The sequence below is a fragment of the Onychomys torridus genome, chromosome 13, assembly GCF_903995425.1.
Source record: "Onychomys torridus chromosome 13, mOncTor1.1, whole genome shotgun sequence".
In the NCBI taxonomy this organism is placed as follows: Eukaryota; Metazoa; Chordata; class Mammalia; order Rodentia; family Cricetidae; genus Onychomys; species Onychomys torridus.
This window is the reverse complement of record NC_050455.1, coordinates 48561135-48576069: the sequence shown is the minus strand read 5'-3', so window position 1 is coordinate 48576069 and position 14935 is coordinate 48561135. Positions and strand designations below refer to the sequence as shown.

General features: G+C 40.3%; 1 protein-coding gene across 1 annotated transcript; it reads left to right on the top strand.

Moving 5' to 3' along the window:
- The first annotated feature begins 331 nt into the window (after positions 1-331).
- Positions 332-1591, top strand: LOC118594541 (interferon-inducible GTPase 1-like). Its single transcript, XM_036204486.1, has one exon. It carries the CDS (start codon positions 332-334, stop codon positions 1589-1591), a length of 1260 nt encoding a protein of 419 aa, XP_036060379.1.
- Positions 1592-14935: the final 13344 nt, after the last annotated feature.

Sequence of the window (14935 nt, the reverse complement as noted above, 5' to 3'; positions counted from 1 at the left end):
ACTGCTTGCTCCCCATAGTTTGAGCATGCTTTCTTAACTACCCAGAACCATCTCCCACATCAATCCTCCTCAATCAAGAAAATGTCCCATAAGCATCTCCCAGTATAATCTGATGGCGGCAATTCCTCAACTGAGATTTTCTTCTCCAAAAAGACTCTGGTTCGTCTCTTGTTGACCAAATGTAACTAGCACAACACCCATGGGAACTAGTCGACATCAGAACATAACTGAGGCTGCAGCACAGAGAACGCAGTGCTAAGCACAAAGGCGCCTTCAGTCTCATGCAACTCACTCTCCTTTCTTCTTTCAGGGTCCTTTCTTCAACACAGCCATGGGTCAGTTATTCTCTGATACATCTAAGGATGAAGACCATGGAGATTTGGTGTCCAGCTTCACTAAATATTTTAAGAAGATTAAAACAGAAAACAAAATTATTTCTCAGGAAACCATTCGTTTAATAGAATTTCATCTGAAAAGAGGAAACATTCGGGAGGCACACTCTGTAATCAGTGATGCATTAAAAAATATTGATGACGTCCCAATCAACATTGCTGTGACAGGCGAGTCTGGAGCAGGGAAGTCCAGCTTCATCAATGCCCTGAGGGAACTTAGACCTGAAGAGGAAGGTGCAGCCGAAACTGGGGTAGTAGAGACAACTATGATGAGATCTCCATACAAACACCCCAAAATTAAAAATTTGATTTTATGGGACCTGCCTGGCATTGGAACTATGAAATTTCCATCAAAAGTTTATCTGGAAAAAGTAAAATTCCAAGAATATGACTTCTTCATTATTGTTTCTGACACACGTTTTACAAAACTTGAACTAGACCTTGCCAAAGCAATCAGAATTATGAAAAAGAATTACTACTTTGTGAGATCAAAAGTGGACATTGATTTACAAAATGAAAAGGAATCCAAACCATGTGCCTTTGACAGAGAAAAGATCCTGCAGCTGATCCGAAGCTCCTGTGTGAATTCCTTTCGTGACAATAACATGGATGTACCACAGGTTTTCTTGATTTCCAACCACGATTTATTTGACTATGATTTTCCAGTCCTGACGGACACCTTGATAAAGGATCTTCCTAATCAAAAGCGCTACAATTTTGTGCTTTCCTTGCCTAATATCACGGAGGCAGTCATTGACAGAAAGCACACGTCTATGCTTCAGTTTATCTATTTACAAACCTCCATGCTTGAATTGTTCACTCTTCTTCATGTACCAGGCAGGGAGTGTGTCAAGGAGAAGCTGGCAGTAAGTTTAAACCATTATCGAGTTCTCTTTGGAGTGGATGATACATCCTTAGAATCCATTGCTAAGGATTCCCAAGTGCCTGTTGAACAACTGAAAAAAGTAGTTAAATCTCCCTATTTGTTTGAAACTAAGAATAGGGAAACATTAGGAAAAAAGTTTTCCCAATATTTAGAGAAATTGTATAATGATAAGCTCCTTGTTATAGATCCTGACATTGAGAAAATCTTTTATTTTCAACGGGCTTTCCTTGACACAGTGACTGAAGATGCCAAAGTTCTCCTTAGAGAGACATTGAAAAAACTAGTTCAAACTCATCCTATCCACAGCCACTGACTGTGACAATATGAAATGGTTAATACCAGGTAGTTATCAGATAAATTACTCCTCTAATACATTTTCTTTACACTGGCCAATCCATTACCACCATGAGAAAACCTAAGCAAAAGGGTCATGTGTATTAATATGTCAGAACATGACAATCACCAATACCTCTTCAACTCTCTACTTTCTCCCATTCTTTCCTCTTTTCAACTTCACATGCACACTTGAACACACACACACACACACACACACACACACACACACACACACACAGATATGAATAGATGTTTTGTAGCTACTTCCTCCTAATCAAAACATCCTAACAAAGACTCTGGAAGCTGGGGGCTTTATGCTCTGTGCATAAAGCACTTGGCATGTACATTTGAGAACCATAGCTCAATTTCCAGAACCCACATAAATGTTGAGTGGGTGTGGCAGCTATCTTGTAATTCTACACTCAGAAGGCAGAGACAGTGGAATTGGACCAAGCTGGCTAGCTAGAGTGTGTATACCTGCAAGTTTTTGGTTCAGGTGAGAGACCCCGCCTTAATGACAAAGGTAGAAAGCCAATGAGGAGGAGGCCCAACATAAGTCTGAAATACTCACACACATGTAAACATGCACGCCACAAACAAGATGCATTTTAAATATAAACTAAAATAAGACTCAGAAAGAAAACCACAGATCTCAGAAATTCAAAAGGTTTATGAAGCTATCCTCAAGGTTATATAAGTAGTATGCATTTTGGGGGGTGGGTGGGGATGCAGTTCATACCAGCTGAGGTGCCTGCACATCCTGCAGGGGCCTCCATGGCTGCAGCTGTGGTGAATCCTTGCCATGCTGGGGTGGTCTTTTCAGTGGCGCAGTTGCCATTGGATCAGTGCTCCTGTAAGTAACCTTCACCCTAATAACCTCACTTATTCATGAGCTAGACGTGGAAGACATTGTTTCCTTGGTTTGTCATGGTTGTTCAGATGGGGTGAGGAGACATTTGTTTTTATCTCCCCTCAAAATCATGTAACACAATAGATGCTTTTAATAGGGATCTGAAGAACCAAAAATGAGTTGAGGAAGACTGGTCTTATCCTTATAATGGGTGCTGACATATGGAAGTGAGCCTGACCATGTGATCTGTCTCCTCAATCTTACACCCAGACATATCTAAACAGAAACTGGACATAAAAGGTTAGATAATGGTGGGTTGTTAGAACAGAGAATCCTGTCCCTTGTCTGTAGTGGGTGTACATGCAGCACAACCAGGGGTAGGTAATGTCCCAGGTTGGTAGGTGCAGTCTTAAAATGGGGATACCTGCCCAGAATACCTGCAAGTGAAGGTCTTAGATTGCCCAGTGCATTTTCAGAAGAGAAGTGTATGTAAAACCCAAACCAAGTGGAGCCCAGGTTGCTAAGCTGTCCTCATGTGCTTGTATGCCTTAAGGGGAGGACAGAGGGCATGAAAAAGTTCTAAAAAAACCCTAATAAACTCACTGACTCATTAAACCAGACATGGGTGGAATCTCTTCTTTAATTTGTCATTGGTTCCCTATCTGGGGTAAACAGACATTTCTTCATCTCTTCCCAGGAAAAGTCATACAATAGCAGAGGTGTTTTAGCCTAAGTAGCCATTGTCAAGATACTTAGTTTGGTGTCACAGGCCCTAAGGAGTAATTTGTACATTGTCTTAGTCTGTTTCTATTTATGTGATTAAATGCTAACCAAATCAACCCGAGAGAGGAACGGATTTAAATGGCTGGCAGGTTACAGTCCACCATCAAGGGAAGTGAAGGCAGGAGCTGAAGTAGAGACTGCTTACTGACTTGTTCTCCAGGACTTGCTCAACCTGCTTTCTCACAAAAGCCAGGACCACATTCCTAGGGCTGGCACTCACCACAGTGGGCTGGGTCCTCCTACATCATTTATCAAGAAAATACCCCATGCACATTTGAATAGGCCAATATGATGGAGGCAATTCTTCAACTGAGAGTTCCTCTTCCACGAGAGGCCATGTGGTTCATGCCTCTCATCACAGCGCTCTGGTGATTCCTTGTTCCCAAATAACATAACATGAGAGACCAGCTCTCGAGGTTATATCCAGGGTTGGAGGAAGAAGTCCACAGCTTAGTGAAACTGAGCTTAAGGGTCTTCTGTCTGAGGGGTACAGGATAAAGTCACACATGAGCTGTTCTGGTCATGCTCTTTATTATTCTGCCCTAGTTTCAAATGTCTACCAATTATATACACATACTACAGCAGCTCTTTGGCAATAGAAAGGTTACAAGGCTATTTCTCAAGGTTAAAAAACCTTCTTTGTAGATACCATAAGAGACACATATAGCAACAGCTTGTTAGGTGTTTTTTTTATTTTTTATTTTTTATTTTTTATTTATTTTATTTTTTTTTTTATGGCCAGGGATGCAGCTGTGGTTGTAAAGTTTCGGCTTATCTCTTAAAGAGAGAGGGGTCACAAAGAGGAGAAACTAAATTAAAGAGAAATCTAAGGAGGAAGCAAAGAATTCATGCACTATTCTACATTTCTTAAGTGTAACTAAATTATTCATAAGCTAAAAGTTTGTGATCAGTAAAAAGGGAAAGACAAAACACCATTTTCTTGTTTTCTCCCGACTCAGATAGTGCAGTCCCACTTCGGAAGTGGCATCAGTGAGTAACCATGGCAAACTGTGTAAGGCGACGGGGAAGCCTACAGTGTTGATTCACATCAGCATATTCACCAAATGTTAGCTGACATAAAAAATCATTTCAGTCCTAGAAATATATCTCCTACCCTATCCATGGTTTCAGAACAAAGATGGGGCCTAGTAAATATTTTTTTTTCAAGGCTGAGGCATTTCCCTGCTGCTCTGGCCATCTGCAGGGTCTGCTTCCCACGGTAACTGGGTGAGAAAGCTATTTCTTTCCAAACATGGTTAGTCGGTTAACAGCTTGTTCCTGTTACTTACACAAATCTCAGGACTTAAACATAAACAGTTAGTTATTGAGTCTAAAACTTTGCATCAATAAACTGAGGTGAAAGTATATACAAAATGTTAATAGGCTTTGGGGTCAAAGCAGGGATGCATGGCCTGTTATTGGCTGGTGGGATGAGCTCAGGGAAATTTTGTTCTCTTTAATCTCTGAAGAGCTTTGATTCAACAAACCCAGATGTAGTGTAATTCCATCCTTGAGTATTATCTGTGAAAGTCCCACTTGTGATCTATCTACAGGGATACCTTGTCTGGCCAAATTGTCCTGTCAGTAAGTAATTATAGAACAGCCTTCTAAGTTTTTTATTGTAATGTGGAACAAAGACTTGACTATGAGACTTATTTTATTCAAGAAAATTACCCAGTGTATGGAGTAGTCATATTTCTATCATTACATAGGAGTAATTGTGCCTGATAAATGAGGAATATACTTCTAAGGTTGTAGGACAGGTCCCATAGGTATTTTAGAGGAGTCCATGGCATCACACAAGAGAATTACAGGTAGAAGCAGCCAGCTATTCAAAAGGCAGTATTTCTCATAGACCCTACCTCTTGAATTTCTCCTCCCTCAGAGATATATATCTCTGGTGGGTTAGCCTTCTAAATATCAGCTATAATCTACTGCATAATCTTGCAGACTCTGTTATCCAGGCCTAATTATGGTCATGTCAAAACCTCCCTGGCCAAAGCCACCATCGTATTGACTAGATTATCCTAGTTACCCATATATCTACCACATTTTGCTCTTCCCATTTTCATTTTCAATCATTCATCTAGTATTATAAATCCCAGATCAATTAGGAAGGCTTTGCCCTTCATTTGTGATTGTTGGTTTCTTTGGTCTTGCTTTTAATAAAGATCATGGATAGTAAATTTCAGACAAAGAGGAAAAAATTTTTAAGTACAACATAATTGAGCTTTTGAAGAATCGGTTTAAGTCAGGGCTATTTGGAAAGCATCCAGGTATATAGTCCACAGGAAATCACAGCATCATTCCAGCTAGGGAAGATGTAGTTGGAGTTTCTGTGAAGTGAGGAAGTCTTGGGCTCAGGGTCCATGGCCTCTAGTACTTAGGCTCATATTCACTCTTAAGGCTCAGGAGAGCACATATCACACATACACACACACACACACACACACACACACACACACACACACACCCCACACAGGTTTGTGACTAAGACATATTGCTCAGTAGCTCATGTCAGGAGAAGGGATGTATCTTTGTTCCTAGGGAACAGAACACAGCACTGGTATGGCTCTAACAGAAAAGGAATACTCCAGAGACCCACAGTTGGTAAAACAAGACTCTATTACTACATCAATCATAGTTGCCAATAAGATAAGATTTCAGACCCACAGTGATGAGGTATGATACAGTAGTGATTCTGGACTCTGGGATAAAGGGACAGGGCGGTAACTAAGCTCTTTAAAGCTCATTGATAAGGTAGAGGAAAATAAGCTGGAAATGGTAGGGTATAGCTAGGCCTTGGGTCTTGAGATCTTGTGGCAGTGGCCAACTTAGATGCCAAGATTTCTGCAGCAGAGGAAGGTAAGTGTGGAAAGACTCAGCCATAACAGGCCTGAGGACCAGCTGGCTGAATCCTGGTAATAAGATACTTCCTGAAAGCCAATCTGGGTCTACCTAAGGGCCTTAGCAACAGCAACTGAGACATGATTGGAGATGATCTGGACCAATGAGGGGCAGCCATGTCACACCAGCAGATGCATATTCATCAAATCTTCCCCTGGAGTGGGGTGGAGGGTATATAAGGCTTGCCTCTTCCTGAATAAACGGAGCTTGTTGTTTCAACATCCTCCCTGAGTCTGTGTCATTGACTCTGTGTATACTCATCCCCTCCCCCAACAGCACAGGACCCTGCCACATCTGGCTGTCTTCCTTTCCTCATGTGTGGCACTAGTTGACCACCCTCTTGAGTGTTGTATTTTGGTAATTAAGTCTCTCTACATTGTGTGCTTTCAGTCCCTTCGGCAGGTAAGCACTGGGACCCCCCTCTTTCTTCTTGTTGTTTGTCTTGTTTGTGAGTCTGTCTGTACAGTAGGGTGGCACATACTTTTGTTCAGGCTTGCCTGGTGTTTCCATATGAGGGCTGGACCCTCAGGAAATGGAGCCACATCTTCTACCACTGGGTATACTTGTGAGGAATTTTTTCTTGATTAGATCATTAGAGGTGAGACGATGTACCTTTAGTCCAGATCTTTTGAGCTGAGAAGATATGTCTTTAATCTGGGTCACACCTTTTGGTGACAGCCTAGAGAGGACAGGGAAGAAGGAGCCTTTTGCCTTAGCCTTCTTGCCCTCACTCTGGCAAGTTCATGTCTTCACTGGCATTCGAGCCTACTTCTTTGTGATTCTCACATATACTGAAGACCAGCTGAGATATCCAGTCTCAGGGACTGAACAAGTATTGGATTCTTGGACTTTCTGTTGATAGACAGCCACTATTAGACTAGCTTGCCTACAAGCTGGTAATCTACTCTAATAAATCATATATTTATATTTATGTATCTCTCTATATTTCTACCTCTTTATGCTATATCTACACATCTACATCTATACACACACACACACACACACATACACACATATATATATATATATATAACTATAACTATAACTATAACTATATCTGTATCTTCATTCTATCAGTTCTGTTCCTCTATGACTAATACAGGGGTTGACATGAGGGAATGACGAAAGGCTAGAAGTGGGGAGGGCTGAGATGGTCCACAGGAGAGAAGAAAGCTGGGCCTTCTAAGAGGATATACAGAGTCCTCAGGGAGTTGAGTCAGAGAGGAAGGACAGGCCGTTAGGTAGTCTACAATAGGGTTGGAAAGGAGACTAGGAAGTTAGAAATGGAGAACAGGAAGGAAAGTGAAAGTCACCTAGTTGATTCCCAGGCTCATGTGGCCAGTGGGTTCTCAGGTAGAGAGTGCATCTGGGTGTCAGTGGCTGAAACAAAGGGATGGGTGAGAAAGGAAGGCTAGGTCCCCTCAAGGATCTGCAGAGTTCCCAGGGAATATAGGCTGTGAAAGAAGAAAGGGTCTTGTAGTTATCAGTTGCAGGGCTGGGGATGAGACTGGATAATTGTAGGTGGAGGACGTGAAGGGAATGAAGATCACCTACCTGACTCACAGTTGGTATGGCCAGTGGGTTCCAAAATAGAGAGTCTATTTGTTTTTTTCTTTTTAAATTTTATGTGTATGAGTTTGTTCCCTGCATGTATGTATGTGTGCTAGATATGTGCAGTACTTGTGGAGGCCAGAAGAGGTCATTGGAGCTCCTAGAATGTGAGTTACACACTGTTGTGAGCTGCCATATGGGTGCTGGGAACAGAACCTGCTCCTCTGTAAGAGAAAAAAGTACTCTGTAACTGCTGAGCCATCCCTCCTGCTCCTAAAGTTCATTTCTTAAGAGGATGAAAATTGTTATGCAAAATACATAGAGAATATTTTAATAAAATCATGTAAGAAAAAAATCCCCAAATCTAGGGAAAGAGAATCCCATCCAGATACAAGAGACATAAGGAACACCAAACAGAAAGGACCAAGTAAAGAAAATTCCCACATTATGTCATAGTTAAAATGCTAACTGTACAGAACAAAGAAATATTGAAGCTTTGATAGAGAAGGGCCAAATCACATACAAATGCAGGTCAATCAGAATAACTCCTAACTTTTCAAAGCCCAAACCATAGGAACAAGAAGGGCTTGCACTTTAAAGTTTGAAGGACCATATTTTCCAGCATTTACATTTATAATGCTTAATACTAATTATGCTTTATGCACATTAAAATATAGCTGTTTCTATTACAATTTTTGTCTCATTCTTAACAACAATGTATATGTTCGAACACTATGGAAATCATACCTTTCTTTGTTGTCCTTCCTGAAGACATTTAATGATCCTGAGTCTTTCCTAGGTTTGTGAGAGAATATTTTTAAAAATATAAATTCCAGAGGGCATAACATTGCATTTCTCATCAGATGTCACTGATTTGTAACATGGGCCTTAGATTACCCTTCTGGCCTTCACAATGAACATTGTGGACAACAGTGTTCCAATGTGGTGGCTAATCTTGGTTGTCAACTTGACTACATCTAGAATCAACTAAAATTCAAACTGCTGGACACACCTATAAGAGATTTTTTTGATTAGACCACTTGCGTTGGAAAGACACACTCTAAATCTGAGCTACACCTTCCCAGTGGCAGCCCACATAAAAGGACAAGGAAGGAGGAAGCTTTTGCTTTTTGCCTGCCTGTCCTCACTCTTACTGGCAAGTTCATCTAACTTGTTCCTGAGTTATTCCTTTGCTGGTATTAGGATCTACTTATTTGGGATTACAACATAGACTGAAGGCCTGTAGTTCTCTAGATCCCTGGACTACAGCACCAGATTGGGACTGCTGAGAGAGATCTCCAGTCTTGTAGACTGAACAACTTCCAGATTCTGGGCATTTCTGAAGGGAGACAGCTATTGTTGGACTAGTCAGACCACAGATTGTAAGCTGCTGCTCTACTATATGACTTTATATGAACACACACACACACACACACACACACACACACACACACACACACTATTAGTTTTCTTCTTTAGAGAATTCCAACTCATACAATGGGGATCTCTTTAATGAAGTGTTTGTAGAGCTTTCTTTCGTGTTGGGAAGAATATGATTTTTTTTCTCTGTTATCAGCAGCAACCCTGTTGAGACAACCTATGACCTATGTAAGCCTGGGGCACATTGTCATGCAAGCTAAGGAGGTGTGACCTCTGCTTTTGTGAACTCTCTGCAAAATCACAGGGACAAACCAGAGAATGACCTATTTCCCTTCTTTATACTAACTAGTTTGATCCCGTCTTGCCTTAAAGGGATGAACAAAAACTGGAAATAATTTTCCATTTAGTGATATATTAGTGCTATTCACCTTGAAAGGAGAAGTTTCCTCTTGTGAGAGTCACTTATTATAAAAAAATCATTGAAAGAGAAATTTTACTAAAATCCTTGCAGTGAGAATAAATTGGACCATGGAATAGCTTTGCACTATTAAAGGCCTTTCTTTGTAAATGTCCATTATCAGAGAGCAATACCAGTTGTTTAAATATAGAAGCCAAGAAAAACCCCAACGAGAGACCACATAATCAAAGAGATTTTGTCAAATCCTTCTAATTTCTAAATTATTCCTCCTCTGGAAGCCTTCAGAAGTAAATGTATTCAGTTTGGTTATTAACTATGGGAATTATTGTCCCAAATACCAACAAAGGAGAGGATAGCCTTTGGTTATTTGCTGTATCTTAGAACCAGCATCCCCAACTTCTCTAAGTCAGAAGTAAAATAGAATGTTTTGTTAAGTTACAAGGATGCTATAGGATAAATATTTATGAAGAGCTTTAGTGGAGAACAATAAAAGATGTTATGAAGTGTCAACTGCTGACATTTTAAAATCACACTATATATCTAAAGCAAGAAAGATTAGGTAATGTTGGCATGCCAACTATTCTCATCACAGTAAATGGCTTTTGTGAGGTGTTGATTGGTATGCTCTTAATATATATGCACTTAGCTATTAGTGACTATGTTGGTTTGAAGGGAAAACAAAGCTTGTTACATAGATATCTAAAGAAGACCCACCTTGAAAGCCCTTTTGAATTCTGTAACCCCAAACATTCTAAGTTCAATTTCATGATGTATTTATTCAGACCTTTATATTACTCTCTGTCTTAGTTAGGGTTACTATTGCTGTGGTGAAACATCATGAGTGAAAGCAGCTTGGAGAGGAAAGGGTTTATCTTACTTATCCAGAGTCATAGTCCATTGAGGGAAGCCAAGTCAGGAACTCAAACTAGGGAGGGACCTGGAGGCAGGAACTGGTGCAGCGGCCATGGAGGATTGCTACTTACTTGCTTGCTCCTTGTGGCTTACTCAGCCTGCTTTCTTATGAAACCCAGGACCACCAGCCCGCCGATTTGAGCTACTATGGCGGGTTCCTGGTGTGTGGTCTGACCTGCAGTGTGGTGGGAATGAGGAGTCTACAAGCGGCACTTTACTCTGCTGCATGGTGGATTTAGCCTTTGCTAGTTAAAACAAAACAGAACAAAACAAAACAAAACAAAACAAACAAACAAACAAAAACGTTTCTGCTTTGATAGAACTGCTTCTGATAGTTGATGGTACTCATGGCTCCAGACCCAGAGCTAGTGATAAACTTTACCACTGCCACTTTGGGAAGCTGAGGAGGGCGGAGCCAGCAGCCCCAGTGGCGTTTCAGTCTTACAAAGATGGATATTACACAGAGAATCTGGTTTATGTTGTCTTTGGGATTTTTAACTACAGAAAAATATTTGATCGTAACAAAATTTGTATATAAGGATATGTTGTTTTGGAAAAGAGTCTCTGCTTTTGTTTCCACAGAAAGCCAGAAGCTATGGATTTATTCCAGATTAAGATATATCAGGTTTGACCAGCCAAGACCCCCTGAATGGTCTCCAATGACACCATGTCCCAGATGATCCAACAACATCCAAAACAGTTTCAAGGCAACTGGCTCAGTCAATACACCCTCACGGACTACTCCAAAATCCTAAACTTTTCTTTATGTCCCTGTAAGATACAGCACCCCCTCTCCAGCAGGAAATAGTAAGAAAAAATACTCCCAAATTCCCAAATATATCAAGCTGGCTTTGGAGATGGAATTGGCTCACTCCTTCTCTAAACCCAGACATATTGCTAAAAGAAAAGGTTAAGAGATTCTTGTATCCCAAATCAGAAGAGCCCTCTGATGTGGGAAAAAGAAAAACCAATATTTTTATTTAAATCAGGTTGATTATAAATGTGATCTCTTTCTAAAGAAAAAAAGGGGATATGATATAGATATGATAGGACAAAAGGGTAGATTAATGAACTTACTTTTAAAGAACAACAACTTGTTTAAAATGTTTTACATTGGTATAGACTTTAGTCTATTGATACAAACTTAAAGTTAATTTTGTTGTACTGTGTGTATATATATTTCTACTCTTGTTTGAGGTATTATGTTTATGCAACTCATTTAGATTGTAATGGATAATTAAGAAATACAGATCAATTAGTCTTCTATAATAGTCAAACTTACAGTCATGTTAAGTTTTCTAGGTATACATAGATATATTTCAGATAGACAGGTAATCTTCAAACACTTCAAAGGGCTACAGAATATGGCATTTAAAATACTTTTAAAATTTAGACTTTTTATGTTTCTTATTGTGAATTTTGACACTGTCCTGCTTTCTAATCTTCACCATTACTTTGAATAGTTTTTGAATAGTTTTCTTGCTACATTGAACATCAGTGTAGGTTTTTTGCATTCTTATATAAGAGGCCAAGAACCTGAAAAGCACCAGCCCTGGCCCTGAACCACTGGTAACAGTTGCCCCAAATAAAAACTCTCATTTCCCAGCCTTCTTTGCATCTTGATATGGCTATATGAGCAGATGAAGGACATCAGATTGTAACTTTGGGGAACTTTCAAAGATGGATGAATGGCTTACACTCTCTTCATCCTTTTTCTTTATACACATGCTTCTTGCAACATGAGAAGCTCCTAGACTATAAGGATGAGTATCAACCCTTATCTTATAATAGCTGGATATCTGGGATATCCTGGGGCAGAGCCACTGTGGTAGCCTGGACCAATGCATAAGAAAGAAACTTTTAGATTATTTGAATTATAGAGTCTGTAGGTGATTCTAAAATATCTGGAAGTCTTTGGTCTAGTGAGTGAGTGGAGCTTCCACATCTTCTGTCAGTGATAGTTTGTTTATACATTCCCAAATGGTCTGTGCACCTGCTTCTCTCCACCATCTGCTATTAGTATTTTAAATATTTTCTGCTGTTAACAGATTTTTTTTTTTTTGGTTTTTCTAAACAGGGTTTCTCTGTGTAGCTTTGTGCCTTTCCTGGAACTTGCTTTGGAGACCAGGCTGGCCTCGAACTCACAAAGATCCATCTGGCTCTGCCTCCTGAGTGCTGGGATTAAAGGTGTGCGCCACCACCACCCAGCTGTTAACAGATGTTTAATCATTCTCTTTTTCAGCCCCTGCCTCCTTTACCCTTGCCTTATCTTCTCTTCATTTCTATTTCTGTTTTCTTTTGAAAGCTTCTGAAGTTGTTTCTGCCTCTGCTCTGATGTTTTATATTCTGATTATTTTTCCAAAGGGTAGATTTGAATATTATTTTTCTTCTTTTTTGGGTATCAAATCATGGATTCTCTTCACCCAGGATGATTCTGGGAGCCTTAAAATTTAAAAGAGACACAAGCACTTTTTCCAAAAAAGAAGACACTTTATTTTATGTGTACGAATGTTTAGCCTGAAGGCATTTATGTGTACCATATACATGCCTGGTACCCATGGAGGCCAGAAGAGGGCATCAGATGTCCTGGAACTGGAGTTATAAGTGGTTGTGAGCCACTATTGGGAACTGGACCTGGGTCTTTTGGAAAAGCAGCAAATATTCTTAACCATTGAGCAGCCTCTGTGTCTCCAAGGACAAGCATTCTTAGTAGCTGTGTTCTTGCTGAAGGTATGAACCGCAATTATTGTAATAGTTATTATTCTCTTTCCAATTTCCCAGACTAAGATTGTTTATGAAAAACCCATAGAGGTGTAACATGAATTGCTAAATGGTCTTATTAATAAAACACCCAGAGCCAGATATTGGAGTGAAAGCTGAAAAACCAGAGAAACAGAACAAGCCAGCCATGTTCCTACATCTACAAAATCCTCAGCCTCAAGAGTGTGATTCCTATTTCCTCATGCCTTATATAACTTTCTCTACCCAGACATTACTTCTTGGGATTAAAGGCATGTGTGCTTCCTGATACTGGGATTAAAGGTGTGTGCCACTACTGCCTGGCTCTGTTTCCAGTGTGGCCTTGAACTCACAGAGATCTGGATGAATGTCTGCCTCCCAAATGCTAGGATTAAAGGAATGTGCTACCACTACCTGACCTCTATGTAAAGGCAAGCTTTATTGGGATACACAATCTATCACCACATAGAGGAAGAAAGATAAAGTGGATAATCATCTACACCTTACTTCAACTAGTTAGAATATAATGAGCCCATGTAACACAAAGGAAATGTTACTTTTTAAATTTTAATTTTTTTATATTTTTGAGAATTTCATACATGAGCACTAGAGCTACACCATTTCCATCTCTACCTCTCCCCCTCCAACTCCTTCCAAGTCCCCTTCATTCTCTCTCAAATTTATGAACACTTACTCTTTTAATTACTATCATTTTATGCACACACACACACACACACACACACACACACACACACACACACAAAGCTGCTGAGTCTATTTAATGTTACCTGTGTGTACCGGTGTTTAGGGATGACCACTTGGGACTGGACAACCTATCAGGGAGCTGTCATTCACAGAAAACTGTTTCTCTTGTAGCAGCCACTGGTTGACTGTAGCTCTTCATTCAGAAACAGTCTTGTGAAATTTTCCCCATCCATGTTGGCATGCTAACTGCTGTTGTCGCTGTTCAGTCCTTGTTCAGCTGATGATACTGTTGAGAGGAAATGCTACTTTTAAAAGAGAAAAATCAGGCAACTATTCTGTAACTGTAATTGCTAATCTTGATTGATGATTTGATTCGATCTGGACTTAACTATAAGACACCTCTGGCTAGATCTGGGAAGGTATTTCCATGAAGGAGTAACTGAAGTGGAGGGTGGGTGGTGGGAGGAGCCTTTCCCGGAGTGGGTGGCTCCTTCCAGTGGTGACCAGATGTAAAGAGGCCTACAGAAGAGCAGCTTGCTTGGCTTGCCTTTGCTTCTTGCTGTGTGTCTGTCCCACTGCTGCTGCCCCTTCCATCACCATGACGCCTGCATCAGAACTCACCTTGTTTGGCTTTCCGGTGTGAACTGAAGACCAATGGCTTTCCAGGAATTTTCTAGGCCTTCTGGCCAGGTGGACTGAACAGCTACCGGGTTCTCAGTCTCTCCAATATGAAACAGCCATTGCTAGATAAATCCATATTATGTAAGCAAATTTAATAAATCCTCTCTCATGACCTATATGATTGTATCTGTTCTCTGAACCAATGGACTCTAACACAGCAGCTGATGGTAAATTGTGTCTCCCACAGTCTGTTACAGGGAAGGAAACTTCAGGCTGTGTCCTTTATCCTGCTCTTCCTAATAGCAAGTCTCCAGATATTGTTAGTATCTAACCTTCTAAATCTCAATCTGTCAGAACCAGATTCTTTTCTTAACAATCTGTATGCAGCCTCTTTACCCATAGGTTACCTCTCTTTGTCTATCTGACTGTTGGGGGATAGTTAATCACACTGTGAA